Raw genomic sequence first — 20,232 nt, 5'->3', positions numbered from 1 at the left:
CTGTCATCTAAACTTCAGCCCCTGTCCCACTGACGAAATGTTGCATCTCTCTGCCTGTTTTACGAGTAATTTAATGGTAGGTGTTCTGACGCACTACAAGCCCTTGTACCCCCTTGACGAAAATACTCCCAACAAACCCGACAAGCAGTGAAGTTCTACCCCTACACAGTTGAGACCCCTAGATGTAAGAAAGGCCTTTTACTCTAATAGCTTCTTCCCCAGAACTGCAAGACTTTGGAATTCTCTTCCGGTTTCCTGCTTCCCCAACTGTACTGACATGCAGAAGTTCAAGTGTAATGTGAACAAACATCTTGCTGCTAAACTCCCTACATAGTACCCCTGCAACTTAGGTCCCTGATAGTAGCCCCTACATAAAAGTGGCAATGTGTCTTGTTTGGTGTGAAAATGTAATAAAAAAATTTTTTTTTAAATGAGGTAAACTTGATGGTAACTTTCAACGCTGCCAAGACTAAGCTTATTTTCATTTAATAATTACAAGAAACCGTCTCAACCACTGATTGCCATGGCTAATGATACACTACCTGAAAGTACTTCTCTCAAGCTCCTTGGCTTAATATTCACAAACATAAACTGGAACAAATACATTGAGGTAATTGCCAAGACTGCTGCGAGAAAGGTGGGCTCTCTCTAGTGTGCTAGAAGACTACTCACACTTGAGAGTATCTTGTATCTCGACAAAACCACTATTCACCCATGCATGGAATAATGTCACATCTGGGTGGATGCATCTGCCACTAGTCTCCCACTCCTAAATAGTTAAAAAAAAAGTCCCCAACTTTATAGGTTCCACACTGTTGGCCAAACCCTAACCTCTGTCTCATCATCGAAATGTTGCATCCCTCTGTCTTTCTTTTACAAGTACTTTAATGGTAAGAGCTCAGACAAAGTCCAAGTGGCATAAATATCCTCGACCAAGCAGCAAAATGTTGCCACTACACTGTAGGGATCCTTAGATGCCATAAAGCCTTCTATTTAAATAGCTCCTTCCTTCAAATTGCTAGACTCTGGAATTCTCTCCCAGGCTCCTGCTTCCCTGACTGTATAGAAGTTCAAGTGTAATATTAACAGAGTTTTGAGATGAAGATTCGTTATTCGTATTATTTAGAATCTTTGAACTACTGTTCTCATCTTGAGTGTGATTTTCACAATGTTTCAATGAATTTAATCTCGAATTTGACAAGATACATCTGAAGAAGGTCGGAGGTTACATCGACCGAAACGTGAAAATAAAACTAAAGATGAGTGTCCAATGAATCCAAATAATACAAATGACCAGTTTTTGTTAGATTTTTTGTAAAATTTAGGTGCTTGTATAGATCAGCCCAATGGCTTTCCATATCGGTAAAATTTGGCAAGTTACAACAAAGAAAAGACGACTACACAAAAATAAACCCGGGTTCCGGAAACGAAAAGACTTCTTTACATTACATTTTTGGTACTTATGCACTTATGTTACCATGGTCTTAAATAATAGCCCCTTATGACTGTTGCGCTGTGCTTTTTTTTTTTTTTTTTTTCGAAAAACGGTAAAATAGAAAATGACAATGTTTAATAGTTCATGTTTCAACAGAATGTGATAATAATAGTAACGCTTAAAAGGGTTAAAAGAAACTAAAGTGCCATGCTTGTAAGTTAGAAGAAGAAAATAATGAGAAATATAAGAACAAGAGATTATACTTAGCAAAAATTGAAAGTTCTCAAACTTTGGAAAATTAGGAATCGCTAATGTTAGGAGAGAAGAGTAATTGCATTGATCAAGATTAAGAAGTCGTTTATCTCAGAAGTTTGGATGATCAGAAAGTCCTGCTGGAAATGCATATCACAAGGCATCTCTTTTTTTTTTTTTTTTGTAACTAAAATAACAATTCTGATATTCATTGCCGAGATATAAATCAATATTTAAGTCATTTAATTAACTACCAAGAGATATGGTTAATTGGAGACCCCCCCCCCCCAAAAAAAAAAAAATGAGTAAAGTAGGGAAAGTACAAGGGCTGACGGAACCTCCCTTACTGAGGTAATGGTGAAATAGAAATCGAGGGGAAAGAAGAAACTGGGTGCAAATCTGTTCAAAGGAGTACAGTTTCAGTGGAAAATACCCAACAACCTGAGGATGGAAATGGCAATTTTACCGATTTCGATGACAATAAAAGTATTGGAAGTGTGGAATGTTCGTTGATCCGCATTCAATCCCTGGCAATCTGGTCTCCCTGCTAGTCTTTTCTAAAACTTCTAGACTTTCATAAACAATAAGCTCCTCAGGATTCCAGCGGTCTTCGTGTCTTTCCAGTTTACATCTAGGTGGTGCTTTCCCTCTAAAGTCATTCTATCCTCCAAGTATTTTTGTATGTTACCAACCAATGTATGTACCATCGTTTTTTTTTTTATCTTGTATATCTGCCTTAGTAGTTTCAGTTTCCTGGGTTTTATTTCACATTCTTTTTCACTGAAGTTGTAACTGAGCGCATATGAAAATAGCAGCAGTAGCAGCGAAAGGATGGATAGCAAGCGATTTTATTAGCAGCAGGAGCAGCGCTTGAATGTGTATGCAAATTAGAAAGTGTATGCCAGCTAGCGTGTGAACAAAAAAGAAAAAAAAAAAAAGGATACCACGTGGTCACAAAAAAAGAAAAGCGTCAGTTCCAAAGAAGACAAACATGTAAAGTGAAGGCGAGAATGGGCTTGCTGTGGTCAGCGTGCGGTTGAGAAGAAAGTGTGGTCGAAAAAGATGGACGTATAAGACATGGCTGTTCTGCGGTCAGTATGTAGTGGAGTAGAAGCAAGAGACTTTTAAGCTGGCCTCGAGACGGGGAAAAAGAAAAATGGTAATAAACGACTTATCTTATTATAAATTTTCATAATGTCTGTCTATGGGGGGAGGGGACGCAGTTTATCTCAGCCTACAGGCAATCCACCTAGGCAAGTAAGGTATCAAAATGAAGCTTATTACCCAGCGGATGTTTTAGTGATATTTATATCCATGTTTGGTGTATGGAAATGCAAAAAAAAAAAAAAATGCAAAAAAATAACGATTTACTAAACTACGTTTTATTTACTGGATATTTTTCTGGTATTCATCGGAAGTTATTATCTCTGTTAGTGTGTGTGTGTGAGAGTGAGTGAGTGAGAGAGAGAGTGAGAGACAGACAGACATGATTTATCTCAGCCTATCGGCAAGTAAGGTACCGAAAAGAAGCTTATGACCCAGCGGATGTTTTAGTGATATTTATATCCATGTTTGGTGTATAGAAATGCAAAAAAAAAAAAAAATGATTTACTAAACAACGTTTTATTTACTGGATATTTTTCCGGTACAAGGACTCGAGTGTAAAAAAAAAATGCAGACCTGGATTTTTTTTTATTTCTTTCCAGTTTTATTTTTCTGAATTACTAAAGTCAAGTGCAATGCCACATAATGCTATTAAGTTTCTTCATGTGGAATCCTAAACATCTCTAAAAGAGACCAGACTACAGCTTGAGAATGGCCCCTCCCCATTTCTATGAACATGGGAATTCTTCTTTTCTATGATCTTCCCTCCCATTTCAGAAAACACCGGTCATTCACTGGACAAAGCGGAGGAGGGCAGAGTGGTAGCTCTAGATATATATAAGGCTTTTGACAGGGTATGGCATGAGGGTCTCCTCAGGAAAATTAGATCATATGGTATCACTGGAAGAATACTTAACATAATTAAATCCTTCTTAGATAAAAGAAAAATCTAGGTTGTCCTCGACGGTCGTACATCTAAACAATATGATATAAATGCGGGGGTGCCCCAGAGTTCTATCCTTGGACCTCTATTGTTCCTGATATTCATAAATGACCTCCCCGACAAAATTGCCTCTGAGATGGGTATATATGCTGATGACACTACACTCTATGGCAGGCACGACAGGAAGACGAATGAACACATTTCTAAAGAAATGGCAGAAACACTAGAGGAAGACCTCCAATCTGTAGTAGAATGGGGACAAAAGTGGTTGGTCGCGTTCAATGCTGCCAAGACTAAACTAGTTTCATTCAATAATTACAAGAAACCCTCTCTACCACCTATAGCAATGGCCAACGACTCTTTATCTGAGAGTACATCTTTCAAACTCCTTGGCCTAACGTTCACAGGAAACATGAGTTGGAACAATTACATTGAAGGCATTGCCAGGGCCGCTGCAAGAAAGGTGGGCTCTCTCTACCGTGCTAGACAACTACTAACACCCGAAAGTATCCTGTACCTCTATAAGGCCACCATTTATTGCTGTCACATTTGGGCTGGTGCATCTGCTACTAGTCCCTCGCTCCTTGACAAGGTTCAAAAGAGAGTCGCAAACCTGATAGGCCCTGAACTGTCATCTAAGCTTCAGCCTCTGTCCCATCGACGAAATGTTGCATCTCTCTGCCTGTTCTACAAGTATTTTAGTGATGAATGCTCTGACGAACTGCAGACACTTGTGCCCCCACGATGTGAGCACCCTCAACAAACCCGACAGGCTGCTAAATCCCACCCCCACACTGTAGAGATCCCTAGATGTAAAAGATCTTTCTACTCCAATAGTTTCTTCCCCAGAACCGTTAGACTTTGGAATTCCATTCCAGGTCCCTGCTTCCCCAACAGTACTGACATGCAGAAGTTCAAGTGTAACGTGAACCGACATCTTGCTGCCCAAATCCCTACAGTAGTTGTTGCCCCTGATAGTAGCCCCCTACACCAAAGTGACTATTTGCCTTGTTTGGGGTGAAAATGTAATAAAAAAAAAAAAAAAAAAAAGAAGATTTTGCAGAATACAACAATAATACAGACGACTGCGGAAAGACTCCAAAACTTTTGTATAAACACGTGCTTCAAAGTAAGAATATTCATTATTTACAAGAATTACCACAAAAAGTATAATATAATGTTGGTTTTTAATGTGGGAAAAATCTAGCTAAAAAAAGGATCACTTTGTATTCGAGCACAAATATAATTATTTCTTGGGAGCTACAAAGCTGACCTAACCATCGAATGTGGAGAGGAAGGCAGTACAATGCAGCAGTTCCTTGTCTGCCTTCTACTGCATAACCGGTGCAGCTTTTTTTTTTTTTTACTTCATATAGTTTTTACTTCATATAGTTTTTACTTCATATATAGTTTTTACTTCATATAGTTTTTACTTCGTATAGTTTTTACTTCATATAGTTTTTACTTCATATAGTTTTTACTTCATATAGTTTTTACTTCATATAGTTTTTACTTCATATATAGTTTTTACTTCATATAGTTTTTACTTCATATAGTTTTTACTTCATATAGTTTTTACTTCATATAGTTTTTACTTCATATAGTTTTTACTTCGTATAGTTTTTACTTCGTATAGTTTTTACTTCGTATAGTTTTTACTTCATATAGTTTTTACTTCGTATAGTTTTTACTTCACAAAAAAGTTAGAAACTGTCATTTGACAGAGGAAGGAAGGGATTTCTTTGGAAATTGAAAATCGCTGAGTTGTAAATAAAATTGTGGAACTAATGTGTTTTTAAAATACATTAATTTAAACCTATATGAAAACTAGCTGGCCGCCCGGGGTTGCCTGGTCGTACAATATGATATTTTAATTTATGACGATTGCGTATTATTAATCAATCCTCTACTGATATGAGGAATAATTTGCCGGTAGACTAATTCACAAAAAAAAATATAAAAATAGTAATGATAATGTCGTTCATCAAATTCAATCTGCGTTTGTTTACAAAATCATGTCAACTGATATTTTGGGCTTGACAATCTAAAGAATAGTCTTTCTTCTCTTATAGATAAAAAAACAAAAAAAAATTTACATTACAGCAGTGTAACGTAAAATATTCCCCTGTAAAAATTCTTTTTACCAATAAGAGAAGAAAAACTTTTTAAGATCAGATGTTTTCGACTTTTGATACTTATCGCATGAATTTCTGTACAAAACATATTTAAGAACACTGCCAGAAATATAAATTAACTTTGTGTGAAATTTGCAAAAGATAAATTCAGCCGTTTTGGAACCTATAAGGAAGGAACACACACACTCACACACACACACACACACTGATTTTTATTTAATAGCAGAGACAAAGATAAATAGAACCCCAACCAGTTCCAAATGTCCAATTGTCAATATAATTTGAAGGCTTCCAGGACTCTATTTTGTTTGGCACTTGAACAGATGTCGTTTATAGATCAACACTAGACTTGGGTTGAAATTGCCAGACCAAACATACTACCTGAACTTGTTGTTAATTGCTAGTCTGAAAACACAAAAATTAGAAGTGCTGAACCAATATATAGCCGTATATACAAATGTGTTTTACTAAATTACTTTTCGACGTAAATCTTTTGTTTTTTTTTTTTTTTTTTTTTTTGCTTTACTTGAAGTAACTTTTATTCCTTAGTACTACCAAATTTGCTGACTGGTGCCAAACATTGCTCTTTTTTATCTTTTAATCACGATTAGAAGAACAGTAGTTGATGGACTACGACCATTGTTCGTGTGTTTATCAGAGCAACAACCTTTTGTAAGCAAGTTTGAAATTTTGAGGTTGCACGAGGGCAAGAGTAGAAAACTGTCAAATTGACAGGTGTTGTATACCTACAGTTCTGGTTAGATCCTACTGTAATATTGTCATCTATATAAATTATGGTTTGCACTTTTACAAAATGTGTGTCAAAGTATATACACTCTGATGATCATGCTTTTTTTTTTTTTAATCAAGTAACAACTAGTTAAATCTACAAAGTTTTATTTACATTACAGTGATATTATGACAAGAGAAAGAGTTTGAATCGGTATGGAGTGGTGTGTGGTTGTTGCAGCGATGGCAGAAGCGTGTCGGCTCTTCTCTCTTCTGTCTAACTGGCTGTCTTTGTTTGACTTATATTTACATCACCCCACATTCCTTGATCAGAATCTAATTGTTCGCTTACTTTGACATTCAATTTGAAATACTTTTAGCAATTCTAATCCAGTTAAAATATTTCCTTTTATTGTTTCATGATCTTGATTCTTTGATCAGCATTGTCTGTCACCTATACAACACTACTTCGGGCTATTTCTTGAAAAAGAAAGTTAGTCTATTTAACTGGTGTTAATTTTGAAAATGGAAGATTGTAAAACTCATTTAATGTACTTGATGTTTTTCCATTGCCATAAAGGATAAGAAATACATTGCAAACAACGAAAAAAATATGTAGAATGATGGTGCATTAGCTGATAAATCTATATGGAAGTGTTTGAAGTGTCTCTGATTTATCATTATTTTCATGGCAAGTGCTCGTCTGAGCTCCAATGTATGGTCCCCCCTCACCAAACATTCACGAGAAATGCTCATCTAGCTAAAAACACAATCAATAATTTCTCCCCACTCTTTATCCATGCCTAAACCTAAACATAGATTCCATGAACAAAACTTTTTTCTTAGAACTGCACACCTGTAGAACTCTCTCCATTCATCTGCTTTCCGGCTGACTATAATATGGTCGTCTTCAAGTCCAACATAAACAAGTTCATGATGAGCCGTTCCCCTTAAGTAATCCAATTTACCAAATTTTCACTGCTAACAATTACTACGTCACTGTCCCATTGACCACTGTATACTTATTAACCCTTATCCTCGAGTGACCTCTGGGCCTTGATAAGTGGTAACTCCTTTGTAAAAAAAAACTTAAAAAAACGTTTAGAACTGAAGATTTTGGTCATAATGATGAAGACTGCTCAAGCAGACTACGCTTTAAGGAAGCCAACCAAATCAAGATGATAACCCACATTACACACAACACGAGAACTGTTAAAAAAAGTTTAACATTCCAAAAATTCACTCTTTATGAACATTTCATTAAATATTTAATGTTATATATTTTTTGACTTTTCATTTCTTTTAAAATTTTGCACAAACTTTCCAGACAATCTAATACTTATTTCCTAAAAGCATTATATTAGATTAAAAAAATAAACAAACATTGCGTATCATTATTTAATAATAATTAGATTCCATGCTTTTCACACATATTCAAATTAATTTCCAAAACTAAAGGATTAATAATTAAAGGATACTCTAACTTAACATCTAAATCTGATCCCCAAGATCACCATGGAATATGTGCCTACATTAAAGATGGCTTTCCGTGTGGTAGGGATATCTCCAGAGAAGACCCTAATTTACCTTATATGTGCTTCCAGGTTGCACTTGCTTACACCACTGCATTTATATTTGCTCTCTATCGCCTCCACAACAGCGGAGTTACTATCCTTAAGAGCATATCTGAAAAAATTGACCACATCCTGTCTGCTCACCCTTCAGCTAACATCCACATTTGTGGTGACTTCAATGTCCACAATGCGGAATGGCTGACCCACTCTAACAAGACAGATGATGAGGTGAGGTTCTGTCATTGCCTATGACCTCACCTAGATTGTCTGCGAACCCACCCGAGTGCCCGATACTTCCGGTCAGTATGCTAGAGCCTTCTAGACCTTTTTCTCACAACTTCCCCCAAGCTATGTTCAAGTTCCGTTCTGTCTCTGGGATCTTCCAACCACGCGGTTGTATCAGTTAAGATAAAAACTAAATGCAATAAGCCTGGAGATGTACCTCTCCACCGTACTGTATATCGATACTCTACCGCTGACTGGGATAGCTTCCATACACTTATATCCGGTCTACCACTGCATTCCATGTTTTAAAAGGATGTGTCCTCCATAGTATCAGACCTGACAGAGTGGCTAATTGTAGGCATAGACCAATTCATACCATCCAAAAAATTCCAACAAAAACCTAACAGCCAGCCATGGTTCTCCCCAGAATGTGCTGCTGCCATCGCGCACAGAAATCACTTTTTCCATAGCTACCAACGTAATAGATGCACTGAGATTAAAGCTGCCTTCAGGACTGCCAGCAACCACTGCAAAAGAGTAATAAAAAATGCAAGAGAGCTATATGCTCAGTCCGTTAAATCCAAAGTAGCTGAGCAGCGGCTTGGTTCTCACCAGTTTTGGCAAATAGCAAACAGGATCCTGAACAGAAGCGTGCGTTCTATCCCAACCATCATCAATGGACCTGAGGTCATCTCGTCAGCATCAGATAAGGCCAAACTATTTGCCAAGAACTTTGCAGCTAATTCTACCCTATGCGACGATGGCCATCAACTCCCCGTATTTCCTCCTATAACAGACAACACGCCATGCAACATACAAATATTTGTGTGTGATGTCGCCAAGCTAATCAAGAACCTTGATTCCAGTAAAGCAACTGGCCCTGACGGCATTCCAATTATAGTGCTGAAAAAGCTTCAACCAGAACTTGCCCCCATACTTACAAAACTCTTCAAGCGTTGCCTTAAAGAGAAGTGCTTCCCAACACGCTGGAAAACCTCATCAGTATGCCCTGTATTTAAGAATTCAGGTGATAAGTCCTCTCCCTCTCAGTACAGACCAATAAGCCTCCTGTCTGTCATGAGTAAGCTGCTGGAATCCATATTAAATAGAGAAGTAGTCAACCACCTCAGCAGAAATAACCTTCTTAGTGACATGCAATATGGTTTCCATTCTGCCAGATCTACAGCAGATGTGCTAACTGTTATATTTCATGGGATTAGCGAATCTCTTGACAAAGGCTTCCTCTCTAGGGCAATTGCTCTTGACATATCAAAGGCCTTCGATAAGGTATGGCATAAGGGCCTACTTCATAAGATTTCCAGCTACGGTATAACTGGAAATGTTTTCTCGATCATTAAATAATTTCTCTCCGATAGGCTCATAAGAGTAGTGGTTCATGGGCAGAAATCAGAGGCCCTCAATATTAATGCTGGAGTCCCTCAGGGATCCATCCTAGGCCCAACTCTCTTCCTGATATACATCAATGATCTCCCAAAACACATACTTAAATCATTTGTTAACATCTATGCTGATGACACGACCATCTATGGCAACACATCAAAAGCCGTAAATGACAAAGTTCTCTCAGATTCTCTCTCCTCTGATCTTGAGCACATGGTACAGTGGGGGAAGAGATGGCTGGTTACCTTTAATGCATCTAAAACCAAGCTCCTATCTTTACATCATCAACTCTCTGATCCCCATCTGGCATCAATTGAAATGGGTGGCTCTCGTCTAGGGGAAGCTCCATGTTTTGATAAGCTTCTTGACCTGAAATGGAATACGTACATCAAGTCAGTTGCCAAGGTCGCTGGAAAAATGGTAGGATCCTTCTACCGCTCCAGAAGATATCTCACCCCTGACGCAATTCTCTATCTGTTTAAAAGCCAAGTACGTCCAAGGATGGAGTACTGCTGCCACATCTGGGCAAGAGCTGCTAAAAACAGCCTATCCTGCCTTGACAGAGTACAAAATAGGCTTAGTGGGTGATGCCCTTTTCTCTTCTCTGCAACCTCTTTCCCACAGGAGAGACGTTGCGAGCCTATCTTTGTTTTATCGTTATTACCATGGCAGGTGCTCGTCTGAACTCCCATCTCTGGTCCACCCTTGCCAATCTTTCATGATAAACACTCGCCTAGCTGAAACCACTGTCAAAAATTTTCCCCACTCTTTATCTATGCCAAGATCAGAACGTAGATTCCATGAACAAAGCTTCTTTCTTAGAAGTGCACACCTGTGGAACTCTGTTCCGGTTGCCTGTTTCCCATCTGACTACAACCTGGATGTCTCCAAGTCTAATGTAAACAAATACCTGATGAACCGCCTCCTTAAGTAAGACACTTTATCAAATCTCCAACACTAACGTACTGTACACACAATAACTCTTATCCCCGAGTGGCTTCTGGGCCTTGATAAGTGGTGACTACCTTGTAAAAAAAAAAAAAAAAAGTATAGCAATTAATGCGTTGTGGGTTTATTTTTTTAATATTAAGAGTTGGGCAGAACATAATACTCTACCTTTTTATGAGCTGAATGTTTTTTTGTTTTTTTTTTTAATTTTGCGTGTGAAAAGAATGTTATTTATTTTTTTTTTGTGTAATTCATTTTGTTTTGTGCACAAAACGTTTTTTTAAATACAGCATTAGTCAAAAGGTTAACAAGACACATTAATTTTGAAAATATGTGATACAACGCGTTACCCCACTCGACAGCTCTGCCGTCCCCAACATTGTGTCCTATATTTTTTCTCCTTCTTATCGTCGTATCATCATCGTTTCTCACACTATCAAAGAGAGCGCACAGAACTTCGTGTAACATCCCTAATCTCTAAATACTAACATCCACACGTAAGTTCTGTCGAGATTTTCCGTTACTTCATTGATCAATTCCTCTCTACATCTCCTCTGAACCACGATCCATCTTTTTTTTTTTTTAACAAAGGAGTCACCACTTATCAAGGCCTGAAAGCCACTCGAGGATAAAGGTTAATGAGTGTACAGTGGTTAAGTGTGACGTGTCATAGTAATCGTTAGTAATGGAAATTTGGTAAATTAGATTACATTAGTGGATGGCTCATCAAGAATTTGTTCATGTTGGACTTGAAGACGACCATCTAGTAGTCAGCTGGAAAGCAGGAAAACGGAACAGAGTTCTACAGTCGTGCAATTTTAAGAAAGAAGCTTTATTAATGGAATCTATGTTTAGGTAGGTACAGATAAAGAGTGGGGGAAATTATTGATAATGTTTTCAGCTAGACGAGTATTTTTTGCGAAAGTCAGGACAGAGGGGGGGGGCTATAGATTCGAGCTCAGCTGAGCACTTGCCGTGAAACTAACAGGCTCACAATGTCTTTTCTGTTGGAAAGAGATTGCAAGGAAGAGAAAAGGGCATCCCCGACTAGGCTACGAAGTCTATTTTGAACTCTGTCAAGGCAGGATAATGTGTTTCTAGCAGCTCCTGCCCAGATGTGGCAACAGTTCTCTATCCTTGGACGTACTTGGCTCTTATATAGGTAGAGAATTGCATCAGGAGTGAGATATCTACTGGAGCGGTAGAATCTTCAACTGCGTTCTAACTCAAATTAATGTCAAAGTCCAACTGCACTCTCGTCAAGTGTCGTCATACAGTGTCCAACTCACAACTATCATAAAACATCTTGCCAATCCTTAGCATCATAAAACTCATTGTCAATCTTAAAATATCTGCAAACCAAATCTAAATATATCTTAGGTCCATTGTTCGATCCCTTTGTTAGTCACTACCATACCCTGACTAACATTCCCACGTCAAGTTTCTATTACCCAATAATCTACTTCCTTTTCTTTTGTTATATATATTTTTTTTCTTTTACTTCCTAACACGTGGGGTGGGGGTGTCAATAGTATCACAAATGGCCTCCATTATGCATGACGATAATGGAACATATTTTTTTTTTTTTTACTTTCTTTTTATTAAATTACTAGACCACCTGTAATTCATTGGATATTTGTTATATATTATTAAATAGTTCTATCTTTCAAATATTTACTTACCTCCCCATGACCGCCGGATGTGATATATAGTTGAGTTTAATGTGGCATATGATAATTATTAAAAACCATTAGCATGATTCTGCGGGGTTCCGTAATGATTACTGATTGGACCAATAAGTTCTCTGAGACATCATCAGTCCAACAAATTTTTTGCTAAATTCTTATCAATAAAGAAATGTGTACATTTATTAGATTCAATATTTGTACATTAGCAGCATCAGTTAATGAAAAGATGAGAAATCATTTAGAAACTAAATGTGATGCAAAAAAAAATTTTTTATTTATTTTTTTCAAATAAATTAAGTATTTCAACCTCAACAAGCCTTTATCCTTTGGTATTTGTATATTTAGACAACATTCTTTTTGTAAGCATATTTCATTGAATAAAATAGACATTTCATGTTTATTAATTCAGGTTTGGATCGTTTCTGACTTCCTAATTTTTTTGCTTCTGGAAAAAACTGGCTGATGTAGTCACCATAGTTCCTGTAGACCCAATGAAATAATAAGATATATACATATATATATATTTAAAAAAATAAATAAATAAAAAAACCCTGTAAATTGTCCAGAATCAGTTCAGTTAATTATCCAGATGAATTTGAAAGAACTTGGGCCTACAATAAATATGGTGACTACATCAGTTTTTGCTAGAAGTTTGGAAGATAAAAATGATGAAAACCCGAATTAGTAGATATAAAACCTATTTTATTCAATGAAATATATATAATAGACTTTTTAGCCTGTTGACTTAGAATGAGTGCTTTAAGCCAAATTGATGGTTGAATATGGTTACATTTGTGCTTATTGTTGCATTAAATACTGATCCATATTAATCCCTAACTCTGCATTGTATGGATACCATAATACTTAGTTTGCTGTATCTTATCATAACAAATGTCCATACCAAATTTCAACCAGATCATCTAGTAGTTTCCATGAAAAAATAAAACACATAGAGGACCTTTTTCTATTCTCTGTTTTAATAGATGACAAATTTCAGCATTTATGATGTCATAAAATATCTGTTCTCAATTTTCTTCAACTGTTTTTTAATGCATGACTTTGTGACATCATCTAGTGTTCTCGGAAGCAGTTAAGATCCAGAGTTCTTATTTCTCTCCTTTTCGCATTAGACCCAAGGTCAGGAAAGTTGGATTTGAAAAGCTAGAGCCCGAGAGGAAGAGCACTGGCCAAGCAAAAATTTTTTTGCAGCCCTATCGGCATTCCTTGGTAGGAGTGCCTCAGGTAATTAGCAATAAACTAACCCCTTCTGTAAAGCCTGGGAAGATGGACCTCTTAGAACTGCACAGGACCATTTATATGTAATAAAAAAATATTTGGAGTTACTATTCTCATCTTAGTTGTTATATTCACAGATTTTTTTTCAAACTTGGAAATATGGTCTGGTTGAACAGAAGAACCTGTACGATTTTAAACTTTTGAACTTTTTTTTTTTTTTAACATAGGTATCACCACTTATCAAGGCCCAGAGACCACTCAAGGATAAGGGTTAAGAGTGTACAGTAGTCAATTGAACAATATAGTAATTGTTAGTAATGGAAATTCGGTAAATCTGTTAACTTAAGTGGAACGGCTCATCAAGAACTTGTTTACGTTGGACTTGAAGACAACCAGATTGTATTCAGCTGGAAAGCAGGAAAACAGAAGACAGTTCCACAGGCGTGCAGTTCTAAGAAAGAAGCTTTTTTCATGGAATCTACATTTAGATTTAGGCACAGATAAAGTGGGGGGGGAATTATTGATAGTGTTTTCAGCTAGACGAGTGTTTCTTGTGAAAATTTGGCGAGGGGGGGGGAGACCATAGATTGAAGCTCAGTCGAGCACTTGCCATAACAATAAAGCAGAGACAAACTCACAACATCTCTTCTATGAGATAGAGGTTGCAGAGAAGAGAAAAGGACATGTCCTATGAGGCTACAAAGTCTATTTTGAACTCTGTCAAGGCAAGACAAGTCCTTTCTAGCAGCTCCTGCCCAAATGTGGCAACAGTACTCCATCCTTGGACGTACCTGGCTCTTATATAGATAGAGAATTGCATCAGCAGTAAGATATCTACTGGATCGATAGAAGGATCCTACCATTTTTCCAGCGGTCTTGGCAACAGATTTGATGTAAGTGTTCCATTTCAGATCAGGAGTAAAGGTCAAGCTCAGAAGCTTATCAAAACATGAGGCCTCCCCAATACGAGAGCCATTCATTTCAATTGATGCCAGATGGGGATCAGAATGTTGATGATGTCAAGAGAGAAGCTTGGTTTTAGATGCATTAAAAGTAACCAGCTACTCCTTTCCACATTGTACCACGTGCTCCAGATCAGAGGAGAGAGAATCTGAGAGAACTTGGTCGTTTACTGTCTTAGATGTGCTACCATAAATGGTAGTGTCATTAGCATAAATGATGTAAGGATGTGATATGGAAGATCATTAATGTAAATCAGGAAGAGAGTTGGGTCCAGGATGGAACCCTGAGGGACTCCAGCATTAATACTGTGAGCTTCTGATTTCTGCCTATCAACCACTACTTTTATAAAACTATCAGAGAGAAATGATTTAATAATTGATAAGACATTTCAAGCTATTCCATAGCTGGAGATCTTGTGAAGTAAACCTTCATGCCATACCTTATCAAAGGCCTTTAATATGTCAAGAGCAATTCACTAATCCTATGAGATATAACTGTAAGCACATCTGCTGTAGATCTAGCAGAACGGAAACCATATTGTGTGTCACTAAGAAGGTTATTTTTGCTGAGATGGTTGATTATTTCTCTATTAACACAGATTCCAGCAACTTACTCATGACACACAGGAGACTTATTGGCCTGTACTGAGAGGGAGATGAGCGATCACCTGAATTCTTAAATACAGGGCATACTGATGAGGTTTTCCAGGGTGATGGGAAGCAATTCTTGATGCTTTATATAATCCACAGAGGTAGATTGTTCTTAATCTGTCAGCCATAGTTGTGTAAAGTGTTAATTTGTTATTCTTTGTTATCACCCGTAAGTAGTAAGGATTAAACCTTCAACCTCCAGCTCAGTGCTACCAGATCAGACTGTCTGAAGATATTGGCTTCCTGACCTGAAATGCACCAAACATTGATTTTTTTTTTGGGGGGGGGGGTCCCTTCCCTTTGCAAAACTCAATCATGTTTTGTAAAGTCAAAACCAAAATCAAAAATTTCCCTCTACAAAACAACCAAACCAAACATCATGAATAAATATTTAAAGATATAAAGAACTTGAAGCATAAAAACTTTTTTGGAAAAAAATTACTGAATTCGCTTTTAAATAATCTGAAAAGGGTTGATATGCTGCCAAACTCCAGAAAATTGTTTGGATTAAAACTATGCTTTTAGCTGTTATAGTGTTTGGATTAAATAAAGGTTTTTGGTTCAGTTTGAAATTCCATTCAGTTTCTAGAGTTTTACTAGAAGTTTCTCAAGTTTGAAAAAAATGCACCTGGAGAAGGTTTAAGGTTACATCGGCCGACCGAAAATGTTGGGAATATAATGACCAACATGAAAATAGTAGTCCGAATAATTCAAATTATAGATTCTCATCTCAAAAGTTTTTAAAAAGCACAAAAACTGTGATTAAAATACTTTGGTATTCTAAAAGTTTATTATTTTCACCCCCCCCTCTCTAAAAATTTGACTTTTTAAAACGGAACTAGACCTTCCAATTGTAATGTTGTCAGAGAACGAACATGTTGTAGCCTCAGTCGCAAAGCAGACCAAGAATAAGAAAGAATTTCAACTCGTTTTTTTTTGTTTCTTTTTTTTGTTTTTTTTTTGTACAACAACATTTATTTTCTCATTCTTTCATTATTGCTGTGACACTCCTCACGTGATCATTTTCTCAAACGTGATCCCGAACATCATACACAGCTCTAACATGATCGCCTTTTTAAAGTCTTTGTTTTTCCCTACTCTGTTACTGTTCTATACAATTACTGTCCACATAGACAGCCTGTGACCATTTGGTTGATGACTAATCTATGTTCTTTCGTTACCGCTGTGACGTCCCTCATTTTCTCAAACGTGCTTTTGAACATCCTCTACATCTCCTATCCTTACATCATCAACGCTCTGATCCCCAGCTGGCATCAATTGTGATGGATGGCTCTCGTCTGGGTGAGGCTCCGTGTTTTGACAAGCTTCTGGGTTTGACCTTTACTCCTGATCTGAAATGGAACACATACATCAAGTCTGTGGCCAAGGTCGCAGGAAAGATGGTGGGATCCTTCTACCGCTCCAGAAGATATCTCACTACTGATGCAATTCTCTATCTATATAAAAGCCAAGTACGGCCAAGGATGGAATACTGTTGCCATATCTGGGCAGGAGCTGCCAAAAACAGCCTATCATGCCTTGACAGAGTACAAAATAGACTTCGTGGTTTAGTGGGGGATGCCCTTTTCTCTACCCTGCAACCCCTCTCCCACAGAAGAGACGTTGCGAGCCTATCCTTGTTTTATCGTTATTTTCATGGCAGGTGCTCGTCTGAACTCCAATCCCTGGTCCCCCCTCGCCAATCTTTCACGAAAAACACCCGTCTAGCTGAATCCACTGTGAAAAATTTCCCGCACTCTATATTTGTGCCTAAATCAAAACGCGGATTTCATGAGCAAAGCTTCTTTCTTAGAACTGCACGCCTGTGGAACTCTGTTCCGTCTGCCTGCTTCCCTCCGGACTACAACTTGGATGTCTTCAAGTCTAATGTTAACGAATTCCTAATGAACCGCCCCCCTAATTAAACACTTCATAAAATCTCCTCACTAACGTGATGTACTTACAATAACCCTTATCCCTGAGTGGCTTCCGGGCCTTGATAAGTGGTGATCACTGTGTAAAAAAAAAAAAAAAATCTCTATTGTGATCACCTTTTAAAGTTTTTGTTTTCCCTACCAGTTGACGTCCGCGCTATGTTACACAATTCTATACAATTCATTTAGTATTTCTATACAATCACTGTCCACATAGACGGCCTGTGACTGTTTGATGACTAATCTATGTTCTCTATTTTGATGTAATATGACCACCTTTCATTAGTTTAATGCATAAGATTTTGGAAAGAATCTTTTCCTAATGTTGAATCCTTGTGTTGGTTTTACAAGTATTTCAATAGAATGTGCTACAATGAACTTGTTGCATTTGTGCCACCTCGACATAACCTCGACCAATCTGACAATTCGCAAAATAGCACCACTTCACTATAGAAGTGTCGGATGCTGGAATATCTGGTAATGTCCTGTCAACTATTAAATCCTTTCTCTCTGATAGGCTTATGGGAGTAATCGTTGATGGATAGAAATCATAAATTCATGATATTAACACTGACATCCCTCAAGGTTCTATTCTTCCTAATCTTCATCAATGATCTCCCAAATCACATTCTTAGATCGTTCAGAGAAATTTATACAGATGACACCACAATCTATGGTAACACTTCCAAGGCCAGCAATGGCCAAGATCTTTCTTATTTTCTCTCTTCTGATCTTGAGAACGTGGTGCAATGGGGAAAAAGGTGGCTGGTCGATTTTAATGCATTGAAAACCAGCTTCTCTCCTTTCATCATAATCGCTCTAGCCCCCATCACACCCCAATTGAAATGAATGGCTCTTGACTTGGGGAAGCTCCATGTCTTGACACGCTTCCGGGACTGACCTTCACTCCTGATCTGAAGTGTTCTAATACTACACTTCATCTATTCTGTCCTCAGACTGAGGAATTTTTATTTTTGTTATAATCCAGAGTACTCCTTTATGGGAGCTGGATTTTCCCCACATTAAAAACAGACCTTGTGTTTAATTCTACTCTCACGAAATAGGTACAGTCTCGTTCTATCAGCCACGGCCAATTAGAAATCTTAAATAAATCACAATTGTATTTTGAGTGTCGTTTGCACTGAGGTTTGTAACTCAACCTCCAAAAGAGTGTCAGTTACTTACAATTGAATTTTACCAAGAACTTTATCCGTTATACTCTGTGGATTAAATAATGTGTTCCGTTTGAAACTCTGTGCAGATTCCTGAGTTCGACAGAAAGATTTCTAAGTTTGACAAGATACACCTAAAGAAGGTTGAAGATTACATCAATCGAAACATTGTGCAAATTTAACAAACGTGTTAATATGTAGACATCATCGCAAGCTTTGTCTTTTGTTCGAAAGTTCTCTCGCTCCTATATGCTTAACAAGACTCTGCCATGTCGAATACATGGTACTCTTTCCTTGTCCGGCCATGTTTTAGCATATGTCTTTTCTTGTCGCAGTTAGGCCACCTGTGTAACTCGTCTATTTCTCTGTCTTCTCTCTAACCTCAAGAATCCACGTTTTTCTCATTTATAATCTTTGTCTTTTCTTCCTTGCTGTGACGTCACCTCACACATGGTTCGGTCATTTGCATATACGTTGCCATATGTTGGCTGCTGCCATATGTGCGTTTACACTCTGTTACACAAATAAAACTCAAGATGAGAACAGTCGTTCAAATAATCAATTCTCATCTCCAAAATTCAGAAAGTCCGGCGAAAATACTATTTCAAATCTGTGACAGACGAACCCTGTAACAGATATTTGAATGCATCTAAAAAGAAAAATTATTGAAAAATTTTTTGTTTCTTTTCAGAATGTTATTTTGTAATTCGCATGTTTGCAGCATTGTTATCAACAATTTTTTTGTGATCCTTTATTTTTAGAAATGACATTGGTTTCCAGCAACATCATGCCATGCGGGACCATAGCAACTTTGTGTCTTCCGTCTGTATTGCACCTCCGACCAGCATCTACGAACAGGGACTCATCCTAACTGGCAGCAATGATAATCTGATTATCATCTATAATTTACAGACCTACGAGAAGCTTTACCAATTGACCGGTCATGAGGGAACAGGTAAGTACAACCAATTCCAAACTTATACTTATATTTCCATTATATGCGATTTCATGTAAATCTCTCTTAATGCAAATATCACCCTAAACTTACAGTAGCAGCGACCCTGCAATTTTAAGTGTCGGCAATAATGGCTCTCCAGATTGTAGCGCCATGGTAATCTCGGGAAGACAAATAAAAATGACAGTTTCTCCATTGCTTTCCATCTTGATTCAGGAGTGTATCTCTTTCTCCTATTCCATTTTTTTTTTTTTTTTTTTTTTTTTATTATTTTCAGACTGGTTTCCTCATCATTGGTTGTTTTTATTCTTGAATTCCTCAAAGGGCATTTGCTATATTACAAAAAGAATATCAATGTTAATGAGGACAATAGTTTGAAAAAATAAATGTAAAGAACCTTCAGCCTCCAGTCTGGTGCTACTAGATCAGACTTTATGGCAAACTACCTGCCATATCTACTATCATCAGGGTGCGACATCTACGATTTGCTGGTCACTGCCAGAGGAGCAAGCAAAAGCAGGTAAGAAATGTATTGCTGTGGATTCCATGGCACAAGCGCACAAACATAGGACAACCTAATATCCACATGCATCCAGCAAATTGTGCATGGCACCAACTGTGATCTTGAAGATCTGAAGCAGCTGATCGCAGACAGGGAAGTCTGGAAAGAGAGAGAGAGAGAGAGAGAGAGAGTCACATTGGTCCGGACAAGGAGTCCGATCAGATAGACAGACAGAAAGACTTTTTGACTCTTGCAGAAGATTTGCAATTCCACAACGCCTGGTTTCTTAGATTTCTCTAAACTTGGCTTTGTTAATGTGATTTGTTAATGTGATTTTCATTGTTCCAATTATGATTCTTGATTATCATTTTCACGTTTTGGCCGAT

The 20,232-nt window shown here is 37.5% G+C and overlaps 1 protein-coding gene across 2 annotated transcripts in view; it reads left to right on the top strand.

The window, feature by feature from the left end:
* The window catches only part of LOC145261274 (phospholipase A-2-activating protein-like), a 62,237-nt gene that overhangs the window by 4,030 nt on the left and 37,975 nt on the right, over nt 1-20,232 (top strand). Inside the window, exons 1-2 of one of the 2 annotated variants that reach the window (XM_080119750.1) lie at nt 13,540-13,676; nt 19,151-19,344. In XM_080119750.1, coding sequence (XP_079975876.1) covers nt 19,182-19,344 — 163 coding nt within the window. In that variant the 5' untranslated portion in view covers nt 13,540-13,676; nt 19,151-19,181. Of the gene's footprint in view, nt 1-13,539; nt 13,677-19,150; nt 19,345-20,232 lie in introns of those variants that run through there. The other variant, XM_080119748.1, reaches the window with a different exon arrangement.

Source organism: Euprymna scolopes, chromosome 37 (assembly GCF_053919585.1).
Source record: "Euprymna scolopes isolate OS-2025 chromosome 37, ASM5391958v1, whole genome shotgun sequence".
Lineage (NCBI taxonomy): Eukaryota > Metazoa > Mollusca > Cephalopoda > Sepiida > Sepiolidae > Euprymna > Euprymna scolopes.
This window is presented reverse-complemented; position numbering and strand designations above follow the sequence as displayed.